At 37.3% G+C, this 23520-nt stretch overlaps 1 protein-coding gene across 1 annotated transcript in view; it reads right to left on the bottom strand.

Moving 5' to 3' along the window:
• DYM (dymeclin) overlaps positions 1-23520 on the bottom strand; it is a 382373-nt gene that overhangs the window by 345811 nt on the left and 13042 nt on the right. The window contains 1 exon segment of the mRNA XM_032653952.1: positions 15139-15330. Within this exon segment, the coding sequence (XP_032509843.1) occupies positions 15139-15278 (140 nt within the window). The 5' untranslated portion in view covers positions 15279-15330.

The following is a 23520-nucleotide window of genomic DNA, read 5'->3' as shown; positions in this document are numbered from 1 at the left end:
AAAATGAGACTGTGATTAAAAATCTTCCAACAGGACTTCCCTGGTGGTGCAGTGGTTAAGAATCCGCCTGCCAATGCAGGGGACACGGGTTTGAGCCCTGGTCCAGGAAGGTCCCACATGCTGTGGAGCAACTAAGCCCACGCACCACAACTACTGAGCCTGTGCTCTAGAGCCCGCGAGCCACAACGACTGAATCCATGTGCCACAACTACTGAAGTCCATGCGCCTAGACCCCGGGCTCCGCAACAAGAGAAGCCACTGTAATGAGAAGCCCACGCACCTCAACGGAGAGTAGCCCCCGTTCGCCGCAACTGCAGACAGCCCACGCGCAGCAAACGAAGACCCAACACAGCCAAAAAATAAATTAAAAAAAAAAATCTTCCAACAAACAAAAGCCCAGGACCAGATGGCTTCACAGGTGAATTCTACCAAACATTTAGAGAAGAGCTAACACCTATCCTTCTCAAACTCTTCCAAAATATAGCAGAGGGAGGAACACTTTCAAACTCATTCTACGAAGCCACCATCACCCTGATACTAGAAAAAGATGTCACAAAAAAAGAAAACTACAGGCCAATGTCACTGATGAACATAGATGCAAAAATCCTCAACAGAATACTAGCAAACAGAATCCAACAGCACATTAAAAGGATCATACACCATGATCAAGTGGGGTTTATCCCAGGAATGCAAACTGAAGGAGAAAAACCATACGATCATCTCAATAGACGCAGAAAAAGCTTTTGACAAAATTCAACACCCATTTATGATAAAAACCATCCAGAACGCAAGCAGAGGGGGAACTTATCTCAACATAATAAAGGCCATATGTGACAAACCCACAGCCAACATCGTTCTCACTGGTGAAAAACTGAAACTGTTTCCTCTAAGATCAGGAACAAGACAAGGTTGTCCACTCTCACCACTATTATTTAACATAGTTTTGGAAGTTTTAGCCACAGCAATCAGAGAAGATAATAAATGAAAGGAATCCAAATCAGAAAAGAAGTAAAGCTGTCACTGTTTGTGCATGACATGATATTACACATAGAAAATCCTAAAGATGCTACCAGAAAACTACTAGAGCTAACCAATGAATTTGGTAAAGCAGCAGGATGCAAAATTAATGCACAGAAATCTCTTACATTCCTATGCACTAATGATGAAAAATCTGAAAGAGAAATTATGGAAACACTCCCATTTACCATGGCAACAAAAAGAATACCTAGGAATAAACCTACCTAAGTAGACGACCTGTATGCCGAAAACTATAAGACACTGATGAAAGAAATTAAAGATGATACCAACAGATGGAGAGATATACCATGTTCTTGGTTTGGAAGAATCAACATTGTGAAAATGACTATATTACCCAAAGCGATCTACAGATGCAATGCAATCCGTATCAAACTACCAATGGCATTTTTCACAGAACTAGAACAAAAAAATTGCACACTTTGTATGGAAACACAAAAGACCCCGAATAGCCAAAGCAATCTTGAGAAAGAAAAATGGAGCTGGAGGAAGCAGGCTCCAGGGCTTCAGAGTATACTACAAAGCTACAGTAATCAAGACGGCATGGTATTGGCACAAAAACAGAAATACAGATCAATGGAACAGGATAGAAAGCCCAGAGAGAAACCCACGCACATATATGCTCACCTTATCTTTGATAAAGGAGACAAAAATATGCAATGGAGAAAAGACAGCCTCTTCAATAAGTGGTGCTGGGAAAACTGGACAGGTACATGGAAAAGAATGAAATTAGAACACTCCCTAACACTATACACAAAAGTAAACTCAAAATGGATTAAAGACCTAAATGTAAGGCCAGACACTATCAAACTCTTGGAGGAAAACATAGGTAGAACACTTTATGACATAAATCACAGCAAGATCTTTTTTGACCCATCTCCTAGAGAAATAGAAATAAAAACAAAAATAAACAAATGGAACCTAATGAAACGTAAAAGCTTTTGCACAGCAAAAGGAAATCCTAAACAAGATGAAAAGACAACCCTCAGAATGGGAGAAAATATTTTCAAATGAAGCAACTGACAGAGGATTAATCTCCAAAATTTACAAGCAGCTCATGCAGCTCAATATCAAAAAACAAACAACCCAATCCAAAAATGGGCAGAAGAGCTAAATAGACATTTCTCCAAAGAAGATATACAGATTGCCAACAAACACATGAAAAGATGCTCAACATCACTAATCATTAAAGAAATGCAAATCAAAACTACAATGAGGTATCACCTCACACCAGTCAGAATGGCCATCATCAAAAAATCTACAAACAATAAATGCTGGAGAGGGTGTGAAGAAAAGGGAACCCTCTTGCACTGTTGGCGGGAACGTAAATTGATACAGCCACTATGGAGAACAGTATGGAGGTTCCTTAAAAAACTAAAAACAGAACTACCATATGACCCAGCAATCCCACTACTGGGCAGGTACCCTGAGGAAACCATAATTCAAAAAGAGTCATGTACCACAATGTTCATCACAGCAGTATTTACAATAGCCAGGACATGGAATCAACCTAAGTGTCCATCAACAGATGACTGGATAAAGAAGATGTGGCACATATATACAATGGAATATTACTCAGCCATAAAAAGAAACGAAATTGAGTTACTTGTAGTGAGGTAGATGGACCTAGAGTCTGTCATACAGAATGGAGTAAGTCAGAAAGAGAAAAACAAATACCATATGCTAACACATATATATGCAATCTAAAAAAAAAGTGGTTCTGAAGAACCTAGGGGCAGGACAGGAATAAAGACACAGACATAGAGAATGGACTTGAGGACACAGGGAGGCAGAAGGGTTAGCTGGTATGAAGTGAGAGAATGGCTTGGACATATATACACTACCAAATGTAAAATAGATAGCTAGTGGGAAGCAGCCACATAGCACAAGGAGATCAGCTCGGTGCTCTGTGACCACCTAGAGGGGTTCACCCCTCTAGGAGGATGGGAGGGAGACATAAGAGGGAGGAGATATGGGGAGATTTTATATATATATATATATATATATATATATATATATATATATATATATATATAGGTACAGCTGATTCACTTTGTTGTAAAGCAGAAACTAACACACCATTGTAAAGCAATTATACTCTAATAAAGATGTTTAAAAAAAAAAAGAAACTCTGAGGAAGGATTATTCTGGCAGCTCCCCTTAAACATAGAAGACACAAAGCAAGGTTAAAACACGGGACAGATTATCCATCAACTTGCCTATGTTAATTGTAAATAATACATTTATTACATTTACATTGTAAATAATGGCACTCAAACATAAAGTATGTGTTATTATCACCCTCACTTTGAAAGTGCTTGAAAATGTGAATATATAGATCTGGTGATTCTTTTCTCAAAGATTAGCATGTATAATTTAATGTTGCATCTCTTTAGCCATTATTTGATACTTAGTCATTGATTGGTCTATGCTTCCAAATGGAGACTGTGTAGCATAATGACCAACAGAATTCATCTCTGGAGCTACATAAACCTGGTTTGAATCTGGTCCATGGCAGCTACTAGCCACGTAACCTTGGAATACCTCCCCAGGCCTGTTTTCTCACATACAGGAATACTAACAGTACCAACCCCACAGACTTGATGTGAGAACTAAATGAGGAAATGCGTCTAAGGAATAAGCCCAGCACCTGGCACACAGTAAGTGCTCAATAAATAGCTGCTAAATTAATGCTGCTGTTTACATTAGCCAAGTCTCTCAGCAGAAGGAACATATTCTTTAGAATGCAAGGAGGATCCCTGCAAACAAAATCAGAGTGGTAACTGGAACCTAACAATGCTGAAGAGAAATGAAAGGCATTTATTTAAAAGAATTTATAAGAAAGTACAACAAACTGAAGTTTAAAAAACATTATGTGATGTGGGAAATACATACAGTGGATATTTTTCAGCCTAAAAAGGAAGGAAATTCTGACATGTGCTACAACATGGATGAACCTTGAAAATACTATGCTAAGTGAAACAGGTCAGACACAAAAAGATAAATATTAAATGATTCCATTTATATGAGGTACCTAGAATAGGTAAATTCATAGAGACGGAAAGTAGAGTAGAGGTTACCATGGGCTGGAAAGTGGGGGGAATAGGGAGTTACTGTTTAATGGGTACAGAGTTTCAGTTTGAGATAATGAAAAACTTCTGGAAATGAGAGTCGTGATAACTGTAAAACACTGGGAACGTACTTAATGCCACTGAACTATACACTTAAAAATGGTTAAAATGATATAATTTTATGTTATGTAAATTATACCACAATAAAACAAACTGAGTAAAATCTTTCCATATTATAGGAGAGTAAGTAAATTACAGCAGACTAAATTCCCCAAATACCAACATTAAAGCATGCTCATCTCTGCAACTCCACACATCATAAAAAATCTTTACCATGGGCGAAAGTCCCTATGTAATTTGTTTCCTTGCTCACTGTTCTGCCACCCTGGCCTTTTTGCTATTTCTCTAACATGCAGAACTTATTCCTGCTTCAAATCCTTTACATTTCCTGTTTCCTCTACCTGGTGGAATACTCTTTCCCCAGGACACACAGGACTCCCTGATTTCACTAATGTCTGCTTAAATGCCGCTACCCCAGAGACCCTCTAGCTAAAGAAATTTCCCGCTGGTATTTGTTCCCATTCTATCACTCTTCATGACCTTGCTCTGCTTTATTTTTCAAAACTGACTTTATGTATTTATTTCTCTACTTGTTTATTGCCCATTCCTCCACTAAAATATAAGCTGCTTAAGAACAGGGACCTTGCCCCTCATGTTCACTACAATGTTTCCAGCCCTTAAAAACAGTGCCTAACAAATGCGAGGCATTCAACAACCATTTTTTGGTAAATACATCTTAAAATATTCACATTTACAAAAAAGGAAATATATCAAATACATTAATTTTTATAAGTTACATAACAGTAATACAGTACAATCACATATTTATGGGGGGGAGGGAGACATAAATACACATGTCTATTATTAGGAATGTACATTAAAAAAAAGTATGGAAAAACATATACCAAAATATCAACAGTGGTTATCTCTATACGATGATAATACAGGCCAATTTTCCCTTTTGTTTCTGTATTTTCTAACTTATATACAATGAAAGATTTGTGTGATTTAAAAAGAAAAAAGAAAGACTATTTTACCAGCAAATCAACTACCAAGAACTCACTCCAGTTGTATAGTTAAGGATATGCACAAAGACTTGGCTACAAGGAATTTCAGCATAGTTTTTTATATACAATCGGGAAAAATAAGAAACAAGCAAAATGTTCAACGATATGAATTATGGACATCTGTAAGACAGAACATCCTACAACCATTTAAAATTATGTTGTATGAACACAATGACATGAGGAATATGTGAGTTAAAGAAAAAATGTGTGGAATATGATGCAAATGTTTTTAAATGAGAGAGAACTGACAAGATATACACCAAAAAGTTAACAAAGGTTACTTCTGATTAGTGTTATGTTTATCATTTTTACATTCCTTGAGCTTTTCTGTATTTAAAGGTACTAAAGATGAACGCACATGACGTTGCAACTGAGAAAAATGAGTTTAGTGATTGTGTGACTGTACCAAGAGCTGCCTCTTGCCTTATTTGAGCACCATCTAGTGCTCAGTACACATAATACAATTCTCATTGTGCAGTAAAGGCTTCTAAAAAGTAGCCTTTATATAAAGGACATGGAGTCTGCACAGAGACAAATATTACTATAGTCAGTGTTTGGCCTAATTTTTAAAACAGCTGAACAATTAATTCAAAAGTCATAGAATTTTCAATCAGAGGATAAAGCAGTCATCAGAAAATTGGTTAAATTTCTGCTATTTATTTTCAATCCTCAAATATTTTAGACTAACTCTCAAGACAGAGAGCCCTTGCACTTTTTTAAATTAATGGGTGTTTATTCCTTGTAAGAAGAGGAAAGTCAGACACTTTACGGGCATTATGGTGTTTTATCCTCCCCACAAATCTATATACATGGTAGGTAATATTATTTCCGTTTTACAGAAGCATCAACAGGCTCGGTGAGAATTAAGTAGCTTGACTAAACTCACAGAGGTAATAAGCAGTAGAGCTGAGATGCAACACAAAGTCAGTCTGGCTCCAAAATCTATGCTCCTCCTACCATGTTCCACTGTCTCCATTCTCTACACTTTGCCCAAAATCACCACACCTTTTGGCAAACTGATTCTCATTCTTGGTAAGCACACAAGCTGTCACTACATTGCTCATCACTGCTCTCAAATCTAGAATTCTAAGCTCATTAAGTATTAATGCCCAAGTCAAATATCAATTTAAAATAAAAGAGCTTTTAACGAATAGTGGCTGGAGGACTTCCCATTTCCTGTACAGGCAAAGAAATTCAGACCTTCATTACATGGTGGTTATGTCACTGCAGCTGCCTCCCATCTGGTTTCCCTTCCTGAGTTTCTCCTCTTTCCTCCTCTTTCCAATCTACCACTCACTCCACCCCAAAAGTAAACTCCTTAAAACAATGCTTTCACCAAATCCACTTAACAAGAACCCACAAGGAATCAATTCTAATCCTCAGCTTTCTAACCAGTGTGCCAAAAATGGGCAAGTGGACAGATTGTGATCTTCCCATTCAGTCCCTCGTGGTCAGAACCCCTGCACCCTCAGAGCCTCCAGGCCACCACATACATGTGACCAGCCTTATCAGTTTCCAAACAAACAAAAAACAACAAGAAATATGTTGGGAAGCACTTTCAGTGTTCCATAAAATCTGTTCCTGACCTATTATACTTGTTTCTCATGCTCTACCAACAGACTGGAAGAATTAATGGAAGTCATTTGGCCATACTTTACTCACAGGACAGAAGTCAATTCTACCATACATATAAAGCTACTGCCATATTATATGTAATGGGTTACGTATAAGGCTATTGCTGTATTATTCAATATATGTAACAGGAAAACACTGGAAGCAATCCAAATGGTAAAAGTAAATGGCTACATGAGTTCTGGTATGTTCAGCAATCAACAGACACTTTGGTTTCTTCCATACCTTGGCTGTTGTAAATATGCTGCAATGAACATAGGGGTGCATGTATCTCTTCTAACTAGTGTTTTCACTTTCTTTGGAAAAATACCCAGAAGGAAAATGAGTAGTTCTATTTTTACTCTTTGAGGAACCTCCATACTGTTTTCCATAGTGACCGTACCAACATACATTCCTGCCAACGGGGCACAAGGGTTTCCTTTTCTCCACATCCTCACCAACACGTATTTGTTGTCTTTTTCATGATAGCCATTCTGACAGATGTGAGGGGGTATCTCATTGTGGTTTTAATTTGCGTTGTGCTTTTAATTTGCATTTCCCTGATGATTAGTGGTATTGAATATCCTTTCACGTGTCTGATGGCTATCTGTATGTCTTCTTTGGAAAAATGTGTATTCAGGTTCTCTACCCATTTTTTAATCCAGTTATTTGTTTTTTGATGTTGAGTTGTATGAGTTGTTTGTTCATTTTGGATATTAAACCCTTATCTGATATATCATTTGCAAACATCTTCTCCCATTCAGTAGACTGACTGCCTTTTCATTTTCTCAACAGTTTCCATGGCTATGCAAAAGCTTTTTAGTTTGATGTAGTCCCATTTGTTTATTTGTGCTTTTGTTTCCCCTGACTGAGGAGACATATCCAAAAAATATTGCTAGGAGCAATGTCAAAGAGCATATACTACCCATGTTATCTTCTAGGAGTTTTATGGTTTCAGGCCTTACATTAAATCTTTAATCCATTTTGAGTTTATTTTTGTATATGGTGTTAAAGAATGTTCTAATTTCATTCTTTTACATGGAGCTGTCCAGTTTTCCCAGCACCACTTACTGAAGAGATTGTCTTTTCTCCATTGTATATTCTTGTCTTCTTTGTTGTAGACTAATTGATCATAAGTGTGTGGGCTTATTTCTAGGCTCTCAATTCTGTTCCATTGATCTGTGTCTGTTTTTGTGCCAGTACCATGCTATTTTGATGACTGCAGCTTTGTAGTATAGTTTGAAATCAGGGAGTGTGTTATCTCCAGCTTTGTTCTTCTTTCTCAAGATCTTTTTGGCTATTCAGGATCTTGTGTGTTTCCATACAAATTTTAGAATTATTTGCTCTAGTTACGTGAAAAACACCATTGGTATTTTGATAAGGATTGCACTAAATCTATAGATCGCCTTTGGGAGTATGGTCACTTTAACAATATTAATTCTTCCAATCCGTAAGTAGGATATACCTTTCCATTTGTTTGTGTTGTCTTCCATTTCTTTCATCAATGTCTTACGGTTTTCTGAGTATAGGTCTTTTACCTCCTTGTTTAGATTTATTCCCAAGTATTTTCTTTGATGCAATTGTAAATAGGATTATTTTCTTAATTTCTATTTGATAGTTCATTGTTAGTTCAAACACAACAGATTTCTGTATATTAGTTTTGTAACCTGCAGCTTTACTGAACTCATTTATTAGTTCTAATAGCTTTTTGGTGGTATCTTTAGAATTTTCTATACATAGTATCATGTCGTCTGCAAACAGTGACAGTTCTACTTCTTCCTTTCCAATCTGGATTCCTTTTATTTCTTTTTCTCGTATGACTTCTCTGGCTAGGACTTCCAATACTCTGTTGAATAAAAGTGGCAAGAGTGCGCATCCTTTTCTTGTTCCTGCTCTTACAGCAAACGCTTTCAATTTTTCACCATTGAGTATGATGTTAGATGTGGGCTTGTCATATATTAAGCTGGGTTATGTTCCCTCTATACCTACACTTTGTTGAGAGTTTTTATCATAAATGGATGTTGAATTTTGTCAATTTTTCTGCATCTACTGAGATGATCATATGATTTAGTCTTCAATATGCTAATGTGGTGTATCATATTGATTTGCAGATACTGAACCATCATCCTTGCATCCCTGGGATGAATTCCAATTGATCGTGGTGTATGATCCTTTTAATGTACTGTTGAATTCAGTTTGCTAATATTTTGTTGAGAATTTTTGCATCAGTGATATTGACCTGTAATTTTCTTTTTCTTGTGGTCTTTTCTGGTTTTGGTATCTGGGGGACACTGGTCTCACAGAATGAGTTCTGGAGCATTTCTCTGCAATTTTCTGGAATAGCTTGAGAAGGACAGGTGTTATTTCTTCCTTAAATGTTTGGTAGAATTCACCTGTGATGCCATCTGGTCCTGGACTTTTTGTTTGTTGGCAGGTTTTGGATTACTGACTCAATTTCATTACTGGTAACTGGTCTACTCATATTTTCTATTTACTCCTAATTCAGTCTTGGAAGACTGTACACCCTAGGAATTAATCTGTTTCTTCTAGGTTGTCCATTATACTGGCATATAATTGTTCATAGTAATCTCTTATGATCCTTTGTATTTCTGTGCTGTCAGTTGTAACTGCCCTTTCATTTCTAATTTATATGGGTCCTCTCTTTATCTTGATGAGTCTGGCTAAAGGTTTATCCATTTTATTTATCTTTTCAAAGAATCAGCTCTTAGTTTCATTGATCTTTTTTATTGTTTTTCTAGCCTCTACTTCATTTATTTCTGCTCTGGTCTTTGTTATTTCTTTCCTTCTACTAACCTTGGGTTTTGCTTCTTTTTATAGTTCCTTTAGGCATAAGGTTAGATTGTTTGAGATTTTTCTTGTTTCCTGGGGTAGGCCTGTATCTCTCTATAAACTTCCCTCTTAGAACTGCTTTTGCTACACCCCATAGATTTTGGATGATAGTGTTTCTGTTTTCATGTCTCCAGGTTTTTTCTTTCCTCTTTGAAACCTTCAGTGACCCAACAGTTGTTTAGTAGCATATTGTTTACCCTCCACACGTTTGGGGTTTTCTGCAGTTTTTTTTTTTTTCTTGTAACTGATCTCTAATCTCATATTGCCGTGGTTAGAAAATATGCTTGATATGATTTCAATTTTCTTAAATTTACTGAGACTTGTTTTGTGCCCTAGCATGTGATCTATCCTAGAGAATGTCCCATGTGGACCTGAAGGCATATTCTCATGCTTTGGGATGGAATATATATAATAAACATATATCATCTGGCCTAATATGTCATTTGGACCAGAGTTTCCTTACTGATTTTCTGTCTGGATGATCTGTCCATTGATGTGAGTGGGGTGTTAAAGTCCCCCACTATTGCTGTGTTCCTGTCAATTTTTCCCTTTATGTTTCTTAACTGCTTTATGTATTTAGGTGTTCCTATATTGGGCACATATATATATTTACAATTGTATATCTTCTTGTTGTATTGATCCTTTGATCATTATGTAACGTCCTTGTCTCTTGTTACAGTCTTTGTTTTAAAGTCTATTTTGTCTGATATAAGTACTGCTACCCCTTTCTTTTTGTTTCCATTTGCATGGGATAACTTTTTTATCCTCTCACTTTCAGTCTGTGTCTTTAGATCTGAAGTGAGTCTCTTGTAGGCAGCACATAGATGGGTCTTGCTTTTGTATCCCTTCAGCCACTCTATGTCTTTTGACTGGATCATTTAGTCTATTTACATTTAAAGTAATTATTGATAGGTATGTACTTATTGCTATTTTGTTAATCATTTTCTGGTTGTTTTTGTAGTTTTTGTTCCTTTCTTCTACCTTTAGTGTTATGTTTGGATTCATTTCTCTTTTTTCGTGTGCATCTGATTTTTGGTTTGTGGCTACCATGAGATTGATATATAACTATATATACATAGTTTAGTGTTTTGACATCATATTTAACACCTTTTTGTTTCATGTATCCCTTAACTACTTATTGTGGATATAGATGATTCTACTACCTTTGTCTTTAGCACAGTTTTGTTTTTTGGTTTTGCTGCTATATTTAGTATGAAATCAGCCATGTAAGTAATTTTTAAACACTTTATTAAGACAAACAGTATATTACTTAAACTTTACTCTTGAATTAATATTTATCTATCTATCTATTTATTTATTTATGGCTGCATTGGGTCTTTGTTGCTGTGCACAGGCTTTCTCTAACTGCAGCCAGTGGGGGCTTCTCTTGTTGCGGAGCACAGGCTCTAGGCACGCAGGATTCAGTAATTGTGGCTCGCGGGCTCTCGAGTGCAGGCTCAGTAGCTGTAGCACACAGGCTTAGTTGCTCCACAGCATGTGGGATCTTCCCGGACCAGGGCTTGAACCCGTGTCCCCTGCACTGGCAGGCAGATTCTTAACCACTGAGCCACCAGAGAAGTCCCTACTCTTGAATTAACCTTGATTTTATTTCAGACCTTTGCTTCACAAGGAATTTTAGTAAGGTGAAAAGTTAAAAACTATTGAAGAATCTAAAGATTTTTCAACCATGCTTGGAAACTATAACAAAATCTGGTTATTGTAGTGCCAAAAAACAGTTTATAGTAAGGAAGGATTAGATTAGTCCTGAAGGACTTAGTGCTTCTAAAAAAACTGGCAGCCATCAATTTTTGGCTGCACTTGAAGACAGCACATACAGGATCCAAGGAATTCCAAGAGTGAGCAATCTCAGAAATGTCTGGATTCAGAGTCTTCCCTAAAGATATTCCTCTTAGTCTTGAATAATTCATAAACTAGGTAATTCCATCCCTGACTGTCAATGAGGTGGTGGCACCTTCTACCTCAAGGCCTGCTCAATGTCAAGGTTCACACATCAAATACCAGACTGAGGAGCTGGGGTGGGGGGGTGGGGGCCTCAAAAAAAGTGACAAAAGTGACAAAAGCATATGCACCACCACAAACAAAGCTTCTCTGGATATTCTGAATAGCCACCCATGCCCCCACAATGTGCAGTTTACTCACTTTACAGCTTTTTATACTTTCTAAGATTCCTTTATACTTTTCTCTATAAACTAGGATGAATTAAGAAAAAGAAATGACATCAAAAAGAATAAACACATGAGAACAGCAAAGGATCTTTGAGAAAAAGCAGTAATTAGCAAAACAAACTATAAAGTCATAATAATTCAAACTGCAAGGCACCAGCACAAGTATGTAAAACTTAGAAAGAAATAGACAAAAATGGCTAACATTATTCCCATCACTATTTCTTGAGAAGTTCATCCCTTCCCCAATGCTCTGAATTGCCAGCTTTGCATAAATCAAGTACACGTACACACACACACACACACACACACACATCTTCCTTCCCTTCTTCAGAGTACTTTAGCTATTATTAGTTTTTTTTCTTTCCCATGCAAATTTTAGAATGAGCTTATCAAGATCTCCTCACCCACCCCCCAAAAAAAGCTGTTGGAATTTTAATTGGAATTGCCTTCAATCTACAGGTCAATTTGGAAAGAACTGACACTTTTACAATTCTTAATCCTTAAACATGGTATACATCACCATTTAGTTAAGTCTTCTTTAATGTCTTTTGGAAGAGCATATATAGATTGTACTACAGTTTACGTAAGTGAAAAGAAGATTTATTTTGGATAATAAATAATATTCTCTTTATATGCCCTTTTTTCTCTAAGTCTTATTACTACATGAGCAGTGATACTCAATGACAATTCCTTCAGGATTAATGAAATGGTTTCAAAACTTGCTGATGCTACAGCTCATCTCCAGTTTGACCTCTCCCACCAATCCACAACCACCTTTAATTTTCCAAGGATCTCAGAAGCAGCAGTATGTATCCACTTCCCATAATATACAACTAATCCACATTATCACAAAAACTGCAAACTAAGCCAACCTTGTAAAGTCCAATCCAACTATATCTAAAAGTCAGAAATTAAAATGTATTGCCAAAATATATAAACAATTCACAAAAAGGAAATACCAATAATCCTTAATCCTTAAACATATAAAAATAAACATAACCTTGATTGTTAAAGGACCACAACACACATACATACACACATATTTTATTTACATATATCAATATTTATATATTTTTAAAATTCATACTCAAAAGAGAGAGATAGCCCTTCCAACCCTGGGGTCAGGGGAAAGGGGAAATACAGACTTATTTATCACTATTACACCATTTTCGTTACTGAAAATCAGTAGAGGAAAAGAATTAAGTGTTTACCCTTATTAATAATGTAGTAAAAACAATGTTTTATATATCCTAATTCATGAAAGCACTCCTTCACAGGAGAATTCCAGTTAATAAATGTACAAGAAATGACCAAATTAAAAATACTACCATTTTGGAATCTCTTATGAAACAGGTGATTCAGACCAAAATCATCAATGGATGCTAAAACACACTCAAACCTTTGATCAGTCTTAGCATGATAACTGATATAAACCCACACATTTTCTGTAACCTAATGAAATACAATATAAGGTACCTAGCATCACTTATGAAATACTCTTACCAAAAATGTTTAACCCAAATTTTATCAAACCTTTAAATCTGATGTCCAATTTATAGAAAATACAGTAAATAAAAAAACAAAATATGAGAAGCAATCAGGTAGGTCTAGAAGGTGGAACATTCTACAGAAAAACTGACCCAGTTTGTTAAAAGAAAAAAAGAAGTAACGGCATAGGGGAAAAAATAGTGGCAGGAGTTGGGGAGTACATACCTCTATTCGAGATTAAAGACAGAAGAAATGTAACTACCTTATTGCAATGTATTGCAATGCACTGTATACACCTTATTTACTTCCTAATTGTAACAAATGAACTACAAAACGACTAGGGAAATTTGAAAATGGACTGGGTAAGAGGAATTACTGTTAACTTTGTAAGGTGTGATAACGGTATTACAGTTATAAAAGAAAATGTCCATATTTTAATTTACTTTAAAAAACCCTAAAAAATAGATGAAGTAAATATGGAAATAACCCAAATGGCTATTAACTGATGAATGGATAAAGAAAAGATGGTAGGGCTTCCCTGGTGGCGCAGTGGTTGAGAGTCCGCCTGCTGATGCAGCGGATGCGGGTTCGTGACCCGGTCCGGGAGGATCTCACATGCCGCGGAGCGGCTGGACACGTGAGCCATGGCCACTGAGCCTGCGCATCCGGAGCCTGTGCTCCGCAACAGGAGGGGCCACAACAGTGAGAGGCCCGCGTACCGCAAAAAAAATAATAAATAAAAATTTGTTTAAAAAAAAAAAAAAAAGAAAAGATGGTATATTCATACAAAGGAATCTCACTCAGAAATAAAAAGGAATGAAATATTGATACATGTTGTAACATATCACACTCAAAGATTCCAGGGACTAGGACACAGGTATCTTTAGGGGGCCATGATTCAGTCTACATAATAAAGCTGTTAAATAAATAAAAATGTTTAAAATCTAGATACTGAGTAATGGGAATTCAATATTCTAGTCACTCTACATAATTATGTGTCTGTCAGTTTTTATAATAAATGAGATATTGGTTTTCACCTACCAAATTGACAAAGGCCAAAGAATCTAAAAATGCATTAAACTGACAAAGGGGTGGGGAAGCAGACCTTCTCATACATTGCTGGTAGGAGTGTTAATTGGTACAACTTCCATGGAGCAGTTTGGCAAATTAAAAATGCACATATACTTTGACCCAGCAATGCTACTTTGAGGAATTTATACTGGAGATTTATTTGTATGCTTGAAAAATTATGTATGCAGCATAACCTGTTATAACAAGAAATTAGAAACAATCTAAATGTCCACCAATAAAAAACCGATTTCATATAATCTATGCACACACTGCAGTCATTTAAAAGAATAAGGCAGTTGCATATATGCATATACATATGTTTTACTTAACTGTGGGGGAAAAAAGCAAGGGACAGCAAGCAAAAACAAAAAAGAAAGGTATGTGTAGTATGCTACCATTTGTGTTTAAACAGTTTTGTAAAACTACATGAAATAATATGGTTTTACTACCTCTGGAAGCATTCAAAAGAAACTGCTACCAGGAATTATCTCTGGGCAAGGGAGGTGGCTGAGTGGGGGAAAGGAAAGAGAAAAACTTATTTCCCCCTTTTCATACCTTTTGAATTTTCTACTGGTACATATACAACAAATGGAGGGACAGACAGATCATTAAAATTAAAAAAAAATTTTTTAAATCAGCATACCACACAAGCTTATGTGGCCCTTGATACAAATTTTCAATCTCCAAGTACACTCTTACCTGCTAGTTGGTGCAGGGAAAGAAAATGACAGTAGCTGATTCCAGAACGGGTCATTCTCAGAGACAGATTCTGTGCCTGATAACTTTTTTAAGTACTCATTTTTAGGAAGATCACCAATTCTGCTGCTATTCGATCCCATCTTTTAATCTGGTAGATAACTTGTCCTTAAACCTTCATTTCCACAAGACAACCTATAAAGAATGAAAAGAAATTTCAAACGTGTTCAAAGTAATCATCATACTTTTCTTACCCTTGACCTAAATGTAAGAAACTCTAAACTTAGTAAAAGAAATCATACCTCTCTTTATGTTTAAATATATTAGACATCAGATACAAAGTTATACAAGGTGAAAAATGAGGCTAAAGTCTGTCTTAGCCAACATAACACAAAATCCCAATCTATACTTGTAGATCTTAGAATGGGCTTACCTTGCCCAAGAAAATGTCTCAAAGCAAATTCATAACAATGATAACTGACTAAAAAATAGTCTAAAACAATGGTGCTAAAGAAATAGAGACTGGATGGCTTGAATGTGCTAAGGGCAGAAAATTGTTCAAGTAGTTACCATGTGCTACCTACACTTATTAAAGTGAAAGGGCTCCCAATTCCAAAGGAGTCACACACAGCGCCTCTCTCATCCTGCTGTAATGCACATATACTCCTTGCTGGCATTCTTAGTCTCCTAAATCATGAGCTCTTGTGTTTTGCTGGGGTTTTTTTTTTTTTAAATAAGAACTATCTTATTCATCTTTCTAGATGTCTACATTAGCATATAACAGGCATCCTCTAAACAGCATTATGTTGAAGGAAGGAATGAGTGTAAATAAATTATTACTGTCTTCATTATTTGTTGTGCTTGGTCACGAAGCGGAAAACTAATAGATCAGTTACAAAATGAATCAGTCTTCATCAAATTACACGTAACATAGTTCAAGATCATGTTTTATCTCAACTTGTTCAGAAAAAGTCTCTCACTGACAATAAAATAATGAAGAATAAATTAAACTAAATTAAAATTACCATCACAGGGACTTCCCTGGTAGCGCAGTGGTTAAGAATCCACCTGCCAATGCAGGGGACACGGGTTCAAGCCCTGGTCCGGGAAGATCCCACATGCCACGGAGCAACTAAGCCCATGCGCCACAACTACTGAACCTGCACTCTAGAGCCCGAGAGCCACAACTACTGAAGCCCGCGCGCCTAGAGCCTTTGCTTCGCAACAAGAGAAGCCACTGCAGTGAGAAGACCGCACACCACAACAAAGAATAGCCCCCGCTCACAACGACTAGAGAATGCCCGCGCACAGAAACGAAGACCCAACGCAGCCAAAAATTAATTAATTAATTAATTTTTTAAAAAAAAAGATTACCATCACAATGAAAGGACACTACATGGGTTCGGTGGCTAAAGGAAGCTCAGGTTACAAGAGAATTTACATTAGTAGTGACTTACTTTCTCACCTACGTCCCTCCTCATTCCACAAAGACATCGAAGCCAAGATCAGAATTTGGAAGCACGTCTTCCACATTCCCTTTGGAACTCTGGGACTGGCTTGAGCTGCTTATCTAAGGACATGAGGCTTCCCCAATGCACATGGACAGCTGGGCCTTCTGAATATGAGAGGGAAATACTGATCTGGCTTCTTATCACCTGCCCCTGAACTCAAGGCCACACACTACTTTCCTCCTCCTTAATCATAGGGACAGGGACCCCAACACTAGCTGACTCCAACTCAGACTTCATATCAAGCCAACAGTCAATCATAACTCTAGATTTCAGTTTAATGTCTCAAGTAATTATTGAGCCCAATTAGAAAATGCTATAAAGAAATATTCTGAAATATATAAAGTCCTTACTTGTCATACCCTATTCCAAAGCTACTTTATACCTTTTAAGTTATTTAAAATTAAAAATTTTAATATCTTAGCAATGAGATATAATACACTAGTGAAAATTAATTAACTAGAGCTACAATTACCAACATGGACACATCTCAAAAACAAATTATTTATTAAAGAAAGCGATAGAGGGACTTTTCTGGTGGTCCAGTGGTTAAGAATCCGCCTTCCAATGCAGGGGACAAGGGTTCGATCCCTGGTCAGGGAACTAGGATACCACATGCTGCGGGGCAACTAAGCCCATGTGCCACGACTACCGAGCTCACACACCTCAACTAGAGCCTGCGTGCCGCAAACTACAGAGCCCACGTGCCCTGCAGCCTGCGCACCACAACAAGAGAAGAGAAAAACCCACACACCAGAACTAGAGAGAACCCTGCTCGCCACAACGATGAGCCCGTGCACCACAAAGATCCCGCATGCCTCAACGAAGATCCTGCATGCCGCAACTAAGACCCGACACGGCCAAAAATAAATAAATAATAAATAAATCTTTTTTTAAAAAAGTAAAGAGGTGGAAAAAGATATACCATGCTAACACTAATCAAAAGAAAGCAGGGGGCTTCCCTGGTGGCACAGTGGTTGAGAGTCCGCCTGCCGATGCAGGGGATATGGGTTCGTGCCCCAGTCTGGGAAGATCCCACATGCCGCAGCGCGGCTGGGCCCGTGAGCCATGGCCGCTGAGCCTGCGCGTCCGAACCCTGTGCTCCGCAACGAGGGAGGCCACAACACTGAGAGGCCTGCGTACCAAAAAAAAAAAAAAAAAAAGAGAAAGCAGGAAGAGTTTTATTAATTTTAGACACAGCCAACTTCAGAGCAAGGAAACTTGTCAGGCATAAAGGCCATTATATAATGATAAAGGAGTCAGTTCTCCAAGAAGACATAACAGTACTTACTGTGTATCCACCTAACAACAGACCATCAAAATATGTGAGGCAAAAAACCAATAGAACTGCAAGGAGAAAACAATGAATCCACTATGATAGCTGGAGACTTTCACGCTCCACTATCAGAAATGGTCAGATCCAATAGGCAGAAAATCAGTAAGGATAAAGCTGATGTCAACACCACCATCAATCAACTGGATATAACTGACATCTTTAGCTGCTTCATCCAACAACAGCAGAACATACGTTCTTCTCAAGCTCACATTAAATATTCACCAAGATAGACCACATTCTGGGCCATAATACACATCTTAAATTTAAAGAAGAGAAATTATAAAATGCTTTGAGTGCCCAAAACCAATAAGCTGGGGACAGAGAAGCAAATCAGAGGACCCCATGAGGAACGATTCGGACAAATGCAGAATACAGGTGATGAGCAAGTTCATTTGTGGGACTGGAAAAGTTCTGAATCCTCACTGTGGTGGTGGTTACCTGAATCTATACATGTGATAAAATTGCACAGAACTATATGCACAAAAGAAAAAAAAAATGAGTCCATGTAAAAAGTGGAGAAATCCTAGTATAGTCTGCAGTCTATTCTGTGCTGTCAATATCAGTTTCCTGGTTTTGATAATGTACTATAGTTATATTAACCTTAGGGAAAGCTGGGTGAAAGGTACATGGAATTTCTCCACACTGTTTTTGCAACTTTTTATGAGTCTACAATTATTTCAAAATAAAGTTTTTTAAAATAAAAACAAAATCAAACCCAAAAATCGAATCTATATGTCCAAGAAAGGTGTCAACAAATCAGACTAACAGCTATTTTCTATCACAACCACTAAGTTTATTTTTACATATGAAATTAATTCATCACCTATATTATCACATGAGATGATTAGGATCTCACATTTATTTTACTTGGTGTCCTGGAATGCTCTTTCACTTAGTTTCCCTAAATAAATCTTATTTAAAACTGAACTTTTTCAATAAAAGCAAAATAAGTCATGGTCCTTTGGGGATTCCACACTAACTTCATAACTTGGGAGGATACAACAGATTTTGCCCTCTACCACCTACTTAAAAGAACTATTTCCTTTTTATCAAACCTTCCAAATTATTTTATTTGTCTGATAATCTCTGCAATTCTTGGATATGCCTCAAAGAAATTTTTTAAGAACAAAAAAGACAGCCACAACTTGTTCATAAGTCCTCTGTTTATCGGGGGGAAGCCATGCTAATTAGTGGTTAGCATTGTGGGCCTAACAACAGTTTATTGGATATACACCTAAGTGTGTGGATCAAAATCGTTAGTTAAGAGAGTGCCGGTTTACTGGCAATAAGCACTTTAATTATGGTTTCCCTTGGCTCTGCCATGGACTCAATTTCCTTTCTCTTTGCTTCATTAAAATTAGGGCTTCTCCGGTGGCGCAGTGGTTGGGAGTCCGCCTGCCGATGCAGGGGACACGGGTTCGTGCCCCGGTCCGGGAAGATCCCGCGTGCCGCGGAGCGGCTGGGCCCGTGAGCCGTGGCCACTGGGCCTGCGCGTCCGGAGCCTGTGCTCCGCAGCGGGAGAGGCCACGGCAGTGAGAGGCCCGCGTACCGCCAAAAAAAAAAAAAAAAAAATTAACAGAATAAAAATGGCACCAGATAAAAAGAAATGAGAACCAGAGCAAATTGTTCTCAATTAAACAAACGAGTATTTTACTTTTCTTGTGGTACCTTAAAAGCAATCAATGAAAAATTTAATAAGTTTTAATAAGGTCCATAAATGCTGAATTTTCAAAAGAACAGAATTCCATCCCACCTCTCCTAAATAAGGCAACAATGAGACTATCATCACAGAGTCTATTAATGAAAATTTAAGTCAGACTTGATTTATTTATACTTTTTTTTAATCAGTAATGCACCTGGTACAAAATACAAAGGGTTCAAAGGGTATAGAGTAAAAAGTCTCTCTCCCATCCCTACTCCTAACCATCTGGTTTCTCAACTCAGAGAAAATATTACTGGTTGCTTGGATATCATTCCACAGATTTTCTAGGTATATACAAACACATATTTTCTCCTTTTTACACAAACCATAACACCCTATATATGCCTCTTTACTTTGCTTTTCCCAGTTAATATATACTAGAAATCATTACATATATGTATATAAAGCACTTCATTTATTTTTACAACTCTAACATTCCAGTTTTTAATTCCATAAATCCCGTATCGATGGACATTTAAGTAGCTTATGATCTTTCCCTATTACAAATCGTTCTCCAGTAAGTATCTAGTACATATTTCACACGTGTATCAGTATATAGGTACAATGAATCCAGGGAAACAGAATTGGTGGGTCAAAGATTATGTGCATTTCTAACTTTGGTAGATACTGCTGAAGAGTAGCAGAATACGTCACCTCAAAATCTGCCACTTTGCCACTTTATTTTGAGCTGTAGGCACTTGAAAAATAGCAAATGCAGGGTGAAGCCTTCTCTGAACTCTCCTTATCTGCCTAAAGACAGATTCTCCAAAAGGAACTCCATTATCATAAATTATAAGTTAAGCAGTTTCATCAACCAGGGAAGACTGACTCTTATCACAAGAGCGCCTAGAAGTTGACACAACACTGAGACTAACTTTGTCACAAACTATCATACCTCTCATCTATTCTTCTAAGGCCCATTCATCTTTTCTAAAAATCATTTACTCTCCCTTAAGAGGCCTACGTTCCCCTTCTCCTTTCCATATTAAGATGGTATTAAACTGAATTCTAAGCCACTCATTTTTCCCTAGGTATCTCCCATGTATACATGAGGTACACGTGAATAAACTTCTATTTTTCTCCTGTTGATCTTTTATCACAGTTAAGAGCTCAGAAGGGTAGACGGAAAATTATTTTTCCTCCCCTACACTGCCTAGCTGCCTTCTTTAGAGGTTGCCAGCTTCCACTCCCTTCAGCAATGCCTGTTTCTCCACACCACAGCCACCACTGTTTAATCAAACTTTTTGATCTTTGCCAATTGACACATGAAAATTAGTTTACAATATGGTTTTAATTTGCATTTCATTTCTATTGCTGTGAATGAGGCCATCACCTCTTCATATCCTTTGCCTATTTTCTATTGATTTATAGGAAATAAATTTTATTTTCAAAACTGCTAGGACAGACCACAAAGTACTAAAGTAACTGCTCAATCCAGGACCAATATGAAACCTTTCTAAAACAATATGAATAAAGTCTGTCAGCTATAAGACACTGAACAGAATATTAACAAGGAAAACCAAGACAGCCAACTGAGCACAAAATGCAATGCCTCCTTCCCCTCTTTTCCTCACCTAACCCTAAAATAATGCAAAAAATTTTTGTCAATTATTACACAGCCATGCTGAAAAATTCACAGGAAACCCGAAGCTGTGAGAAATCCCCATAAAATGTAAAACAGCTGGAGATGGACTGAAAAGGAAAGTGACATACAGGGCAGGCTCAAGAGTCTTCAATCAAGGGCACCAAGGGTGGAACAGCAACCCCAGTCCAGAGGCAGCTGGCCAGAAAAGGGCCAGAGCCCAGGGGCAACAGACCTGGCTAGGACACCCTGCCCAGTCACTCCTGCCCTCACTCCATTAGGCAGCAACAACAGGGTACTATCTGCTGAGAACAGAGGGTGAAAGCAGCACCCAAGGCAGCTGCAATGACAAGGAGGAACAAGTCCAGCCAAGCAAAGACAACTAGCCACTGAGGTACTCTTGCCAGAAAGTTCCATCTGCTCCCCACCCTCGCAGAAAGCAAAGTAGAAAACTGAGGCCCAATGGCACCTCTTCTGCATCTAATTCATGCCAAGGATTTCAAACACAAACACACACACACACACACACACACACACACCACTTGCACTCAATGTATTTGGAACTCCCAAGACCCTTACCAATGAAAACCACAATAAAATGGAACTTGAAAAACCCACTGTCCAATCACCCCACCTCCTAATAGTCCTAATGCTCTTCCCTCTCACTGTGCATCAGAAGACTTCCTGGCTTTCAGCTCTGCTTTCTCTCAATGTTTCAATAACTGAGGCTCTCTCCTGGTTTCACCAGTGCCTTCCACGATATTATTACTTATTACTTTCAAACCTCTCCTAGTCCCAACCTCTGACTGGAATGCCAGTACTATCGATATGCCTAAAACAGGAATTTTTTTTTAACTTAAGGGTAATATAATATATATAACATAATTATATATATTAATATATTATATTAATTATAATACGTAACATGCAAAAATTTATACATATATATCCCGTAATTTCGTGGATAACAATGTTCCTTACATAAATCTATACTAGAAATAAGCAGCGTGCTTTTAGCAGTACCTTTCAAAAGACCTATCTTTAAGGCAACGTAGTGAATAATTCAATCTTAATGTGTGTAAAACTGATTCCACCCTCCCTCCCAAAACCAGTCTTCCCTCTCACCTTCCTACCACTCACCTAAAGTTTCCATTATGTAAAAACTACCTTTAAATGTTATGGTTTTGTCGTATATATGACATATCTCCCAAGGTAGATTATTCCTCCTTATCCCTAAGTAACTTACAGCACACTGCTGAAGAGATATTACTCAAAAAAAAATACTTTGAAATAGCCAAGGTCCCATAGCTAATAAATATATGAAAAGATCTTCAGTATAAATGAGGAATAAAATATGCTAATTAAAACAGTGAGGTATCATTTTTACCAATATGATTAGCAAAGGTTAAGAAAAACCTTAATAGCAGTTGTGAGAGTAATAAGGAAACAGGCATCCCCACCATTAGTGTGTAGGTATTTGGCAACACCTGTCAAAATGTTAAGTGTGCCAACAATTTTGGTTTTAGAAATTCATCTCACAGGTAAACTCATACAAGTTGACAAGTTCTATACATACAGATGTTAATCACTATTTGGAATAGCAAATACACAAAATAACCTAAATGATCACCATCTGGAGATTAACTACTGTATGGAATAAGCATATAATGGAATACAACGTAGCCACTGAAAAGAATGAGGTAGATCTTATGTGTTAATATGTAAAGATATCCCAAATACTGCAAGTAAAAACAAACACAAAGACACAGAACAGCTCCTATAGTAAAATCCCATTAGCTTAAATAAACATGTAAATTCTTATATACGCCTAGATAATTTCTGGAAGGAAACATAAGCAATGATCCAAGACTGGTTACCTCTGAAGAATGGGAATGGAAATCTGGAGGGAAGAGACTTTTCACTTTATGTCCTTCTGTACTGCTTGACTTTTTTTTAAACCAGAAACATGTTGTAACTTACAGTAAAAAAAAAAAAAAATCTTAAATAAATGGATTGTTCTCTTTACCTGCTCTCCTTCAGGAAGGCTCTGAATGTGCTTCTGGCTCTATGTGAGTGACCCAGAATTAATATTTTGTCTTGACTTCTCAGTCAAAATCCAAGCATAAATCTCTACATATTGAACATATCAACTGATGTCGTACTATCATCATAAATTTTAAAATAGAATTTAACATTTGTCCCCCAAAACAAGCAACCCTTCCAAAAGTCACTACTTCTATCAATGTCATCAGCATTC

This window comes from Phocoena sinus, chromosome 14, assembly GCF_008692025.1.
Source record: "Phocoena sinus isolate mPhoSin1 chromosome 14, mPhoSin1.pri, whole genome shotgun sequence".
In the NCBI taxonomy this organism is placed as follows: Eukaryota; Metazoa; Chordata; class Mammalia; order Artiodactyla; family Phocoenidae; genus Phocoena; species Phocoena sinus.
This window is presented reverse-complemented; position numbering and strand designations above follow the sequence as displayed.